The sequence below is a fragment of the Trichosurus vulpecula genome, chromosome 6 (genome assembly GCF_011100635.1).
Source record: "Trichosurus vulpecula isolate mTriVul1 chromosome 6, mTriVul1.pri, whole genome shotgun sequence".
Classification (NCBI taxonomy): domain Eukaryota; kingdom Metazoa; phylum Chordata; class Mammalia; order Diprotodontia; family Phalangeridae; genus Trichosurus; species Trichosurus vulpecula.
The window spans coordinates 168,301,742-168,307,360 of NC_050578.1; the positions used below are offsets into that span (position 1 = coordinate 168,301,742).

General features: G+C 39.9%; 1 protein-coding gene across 1 annotated transcript; it reads left to right on the forward strand.

Moving 5' to 3' along the window:
- The first annotated feature begins 148 nt into the window (after positions 1-148).
- On the forward strand, positions 149-5,619 carry RPL9 (ribosomal protein L9). Its single transcript, XM_036765656.1, has 8 exons — positions 149-203; positions 808-854; positions 1,051-1,166; positions 2,309-2,404; positions 2,829-2,961; positions 4,801-4,881; positions 5,183-5,299; positions 5,548-5,619. Exons 2-7 carry the CDS (start codon positions 809-811, stop codon positions 5,287-5,289), a joined length of 579 nt encoding a protein of 192 aa, XP_036621551.1. The 5' UTR covers positions 149-203; position 808; the 3' UTR covers positions 5,290-5,299; positions 5,548-5,619.

Below are 5,619 nucleotides of genomic sequence, written 5' to 3' on the forward strand. Positions count from 1 at the left end.
AGGAGAAATGCGTCATCGCGGGGCGGAGAGACAAGGAAAAGCGGAGAACGCTGATGGAGACCTCGCGATATTGGAGGCCATCAGGAATTGGTTGCTCTAACCCTATCTATGGCGCACAGTTATGACGCAAGACGCAGATTGTGTACGTAGATACAAATACGTGATGACGGAAGACGTTCTCTCTTTGCCCCGTTCGCTACCAGGTGAGTTGCTCTTCGGCTTATGTGAATTTTCTGCATCCGAGTCCATCGCTTCTGGGGAAAGTGTTCTTGGGGTTCCTTTGCTCCTCACCTACACCCTAGTTCTTCCCCTGTACAGTAAGCATCGTGTGGGTCCTCCCGGCCTTGACTAACGACTCTTAACACAGCCTTCTTGTCCACCCACCCCCCTCTCCCGCTGCCTGGGACCTGTAGTTTGCCCGGCATTAACTTCCGGCCCTAGTTTTTCGGGGTCTTCAGGGAAAGCGGCTCCAAACCCGCCGCCTGAGCCCAGTGTCCTCCTCGGGGAGAAGTGCTTCGGGCAGGGGGAGGAGGCCGCGGCCTGGGAAGTAGCGGCCTCGGCTTCTGCGGGCTGGGCCTTCCCGGGGGAGCCAAGCCTCTGGTTGGGACGGTGGTGCTGTCAGTCATCCCTTCCTTCCATCCCCGACACAGCAGCAGGCCCGCAGCCTTGCCCCGGCCTCTCCGGGAGCTCGTGCATGCTCCCCCTGCAATTTGGGTTTGGCCACTCTCGGGCGTTCGCTTTTTATGTTGTCCTTCGGCTTCTTTTCTGGAGGGTCACCTGATTTCATTTTGGCTTTTTGTTTTTCAGAATGAAGACCATTCTAAGCAACCAGACGGTCGACATCCCAGAAAATGGTGGGTTTTTTAGAAGATCTTTTAAGTCTTAGTAAGGATATGAACACATTTGTAGCATTCTGTATAAGAATTATTCAAATGGCACGAATTTATAGTTACTTTCTTTGGTATTCACATACGTGCAGGGGAGGAACTTGCAGATTTATTGGCTCTTCTTTTCTGTGGACTCATTTTGAAATTGTTTCCTCTCTCCTAGTTGACATCTCTCTTAAGGGTCGGACAGTCATTGTGAAGGGGCCCAGAGGAATCCTCCGTAGGGATTTCAACCATATCAATGTTGAGCTCAGTCTCCTTGGAAAGAAGAAAAAGAGGGTAATGTAGTAAACACTGTTTTAAATAATCATCCATCGCGCAAGAATGCAGGCTCTTCTTAGGATGGGAACTGTTTAATGTGTTCCATGTACCTGGTTCAGTGCCTTTCACATGGTAGTTGCTTATTAAATGTTTGGTGATTCAGTTTCCCAAGGTTAACATTACTATTAAGTTTCAGTACTGGCACTACAACTTAAACCCTCATTCTCCTCCTTTCTAGCCCATCCCAAACACCCTTTTATTTTACAGGTGAGGGTATTAAGGTCCAGAGAAGAGTTACATGGTCAGTTGAATAATTCAACTGTAGCATGCCTCTTACTACCCAAAATTAGTTCTGGACATTAGGATTTAAAGCTTCAGTTCTGCCACTTAGTTATTTCTTAACATTATCATCGACAAGCAGTTATTAAGCATATACTATGTCTCATGGTGCTGCTCTGTCCTGGTCCTGCCTTTCTGGCTGCTGCTGCTTCATTTTTCTCCTTATTTTTGGGTCAGCTCCCATGATTTCATCACCACATACGATCTACTTAACACCAGTTGATTATAAAGTGCTAATGAGGGAGACTTAATCTCTGTGAGGGCTGGAACTCTTTTGTTTTTCTTTGTATACCCTTTGCTCTTAATGAATATTTATTGAATTTACATTCATTTTTAGTAATTAAATTCTGAGTAAAGGGCAGATTAGTTTATAGGAAATAACTTAAATGTGCATATTAGGAAAAAACTATAGAAGTTAATTATTCTGTTTCCTCACTGTAACTTATGTCTTTCAGTACTCCAGTGAAATAATGAACTTACTCATAGGGGTTGTTTAAGCTTCCATACAGTTGGCTTAAGTTTTTAATACCATATTTAGTTCTGTCTTGCTTAGAACATGTTTGTTATTCCATCATATGTAGTAGTTAATTTCTGTCCTTAATCTTACTGCCAATGACGGTTTCTATAAAGCTTTAAACCGCTTCAAACGCTAGTCCAATTTTTCTTTGACCCTTGGCTTCTTCCTAAAACTGCACACTCTGGTTGGGCTATATTGTAGACTGACTATAACATAACTTTGGGTGGTGAAGTTTCCAGCTCCAGCAGCTATGAAAGGCCATCTGTAGTTGTAGAGGAACTGAGATAGAAATTTTCTCTTGCAGCTCCGGGTGGACAAATGGTGGGGAAATCGAAAAGAACTTGCAACCGTGCGCACAATCTGTAGTCATGTACAAAACATGATCAAAGGCGTTACCCTGGTAAGAAAACGATAAATAGGACTTTCTGGCTTGGGAGTATCTTTCCTGTACCTTGCTGACTGACCTACTGTGTTATTGGGGGAAGGTGACATATAGGTTAATGGTTTTTCCAAGTTTGGAACTCCCAACTGTTGGGGCAAGTTTGTTAAAAAGAATTTCTGAAGGAATGGTGCAGTTAAAAATGATTGTTCCTTCTCATATGCATCCTTTTCTTTCCCATTATAGCCCCCCTAGTTCAAGTCCTCATTACTTCCCTCCTGAGCTATTAAAGTTGCTTCCTAATTGATTTCCCTGCCTGCCTCCAGTCCATTCTCTGCAGCCTCCAAAGTAATTTTCATGTTTCTGGGGTGGCAAAATAAGTTTGAAAAGTACATTACTGTTTTTGCAAAATTCTACACTTCTAAATTTGTTGATTTAATGACAGGGTTTTCGTTACAAGATGAGGTCTGTGTATGCTCACTTCCCCATCAATGTTGTTATTCAAGAGAATGGCTCACTTGTTGAAATTAGAAATTTCTTGGGTGAAAAATATATCCGAAGAGTGCGCATGAGACCAGGTACGTGTATGCTTTTGTGTGGGCTAGATTTTCAGAAAATTGTTTTGACTAACAGATGTGTGTTTTTATCTTAAAGAGTTGTGCTATCATCTCATATCATGTCTCTTGACATGGTGTAAGCTTACTGTCTTTGTACTAGCCTTTGTTAACGTAGGGTCTCCACTATTGGCATTTTGCGTTGTCCATTATAAAAACTAGCCAAACAACTAGCTTCAAAGATACAATTTTCTGGCTGCTCTTAAAACCCATAGATGTTTGTCACTCCCATCAATTGCTTACTTCTCAAACCCCATCCTCTCTTGGCTTTAGTCCTGGTTTTGGGGAGTTTCCTTTATTCCATAAGAATATTTCCTTGGAAGATTTTTCCTTATTTTTCCGTAGAACGCTGTGAACAACCGAGGTCTTATATTAGCTACTCTTAAGGGAATTAGGTTATTTGATGCAGTTAGTTGTACACCGTTTATCGAATACTAATTATGCAGAGTGTAAAAGTAACATGGTAGTAATTAGATCTGTTTTTCTGAAGTTGTGCTCATTGATGTTTCATGCAAGTATCATTTGTGTCAAGCAATATTAAAAGCAAAGGGGGAATGTGCCTTACGAATAGGTATTTAATAATTGAATGAATGGATGATTGATTTGGTCCAAGTCACTTTGCCTTTGGGGATTTCAATTTTCCAATATGTAAGAGGATAAACTGAATGATCCTATGTCATTTTTAAGTATTGAAATATTGAATAGAACCTTAAAAGGGTATTATATTTGTATTGGAATGTTAAGGTGTTGAATTATTTTAGGTTACAATCACCTAGGCACAGAATACTTTTAACATTGATTTTTGTGAGATTGTATTTATTATAAATGGAATTTAATCTGTTATAGTCACATAATGTGACATTTGTTAAGTACTTGTTATATGTGCATAGCTTTGTGCTTGTTCTTTAGGGAGATAAAGTTTCAGTAAGTCACAGTCATTAGTGTCAGTAACAAATATTGTTAATTACAAGAGTGCCGGACTTGGGTTTGAATCCCAGCTCTCACACTCAATAGCTGCGTGAGCTGGGACAAGTCATAACATACATAAGGCATATGAATCTAGAGCTGGAAAGGACCTTAGAGGCCATTAAATCCAACTCCTCATTTTTAAAAATGAGAAAGCAGGCCTGGAGAGGTTAAAGAATTGCCCAGGATTACACAGTTAATAAGTCACTGAGATCTTTGATTCTAAATATAGTCTTCTTTATTTTACCTCTTTTTTCTTGTCTATAAGTTGACAAATAATACTATTACCTTATAATGTTACTGTATGAGTCATAAAAGAGCTATAATGGACTAAAGTATTTAAAAGATCTGAGGTTTCATTGGTGTGTTAGCTGCTTTTACAATTCCCACTTCTCTGTGACTTGGTCTAACACGAGTGGGGAACCTGTGGCCTTCTAGGTCCTCCGGTGCAGCCTTTTGACTGTGTCCAAGTTTTACAGAACAAATCCTTCTAAGGGGATTTGTTCTATGATGTTTGGATTCAGTCAAAGGGCTGCACTTGAGGACCTTGAGGCCACAGGTTCCCCACCCCTAACAGTTTTCATTAGGGGAAGATTCATTACCCAGTGGCCAATCAGGTAATGAGTTTCCCTAAAATTTGATAAGACAAGTCTTATCATGGGGCTCATTCAGCTTGGTGTAGGACATCTATCTATGAAGCTTGTAGTCTGCTGGTGTAGCCCCAGAATCCCCCGTATTCCAGCCAAGCTGGGCATTAAATGTAGAAACTATAGACCTGAATTATTAGTTGTAATTAGGGATTATATAAGCATACTTTTTCAATCTTTTTCCTATTAGGTGTTGCTTGTGCTGTTTCTCAAGCCCAAAAAGATGAGTTAATTCTTGAAGGAAATGATATTGAACTTGTTTCAAACTCAGGTTAGTATATTTATGATTCTAAAACATATTTTGAAATTTTGATCTCTATATTAGGTCAGTGTGTAATCAGTACACCATCGATGCTACCATAAAATGCAGAAATAACTGCAATTTTGGGGGTCTAACATCTTCTGTGTTTCATCCCCTAGAAATTTTAATTACTCTTATGAAGAGGGGGTGGTTTTTAGGTTTTGTCCAGGATGGCTGTATTGCAGAAAGATGTGTTGGATGCAATATTAATTTGGCTAATACTCTCGAATTCTGCTTTTTTTTTTTTTTTTTAAATCTTGTGCTCTTATAGCTGCCCTGATCCAACAGGCCACAACAGTCAAAAACAAGGATATCAGAAAATTTTTGGATGGCATTTATGTTTCTGAAAAAGGCACAGTGCAACAAGCTGATGAATAAGTTGAAAAAGGTAAAGCAAGTGATGGGCTGTGTGTGTGAAGTGGTGAGATGACTTAAGAAGATAAGATAGAGCATTTTGAGAAAACCTTGAAACACTATATAAATGCTGTGTTATTTCCATGGCTGTATATTGTATTATATAAGGACAAGATTGGGACATTCTTTGTCATGGCTTTCTTGGTTCCCTTCACTGATCTACAGATGTTTCCCATGTGTATTGATTTCTGTCAATTCTATAAGAATTTTTTCCTTCTACAGATGCCAAAGGCCGTGTCCTGAGGAGTCAACACTTATTCAGATGTCAAAATAAAAATACTTTTTATCATTTGA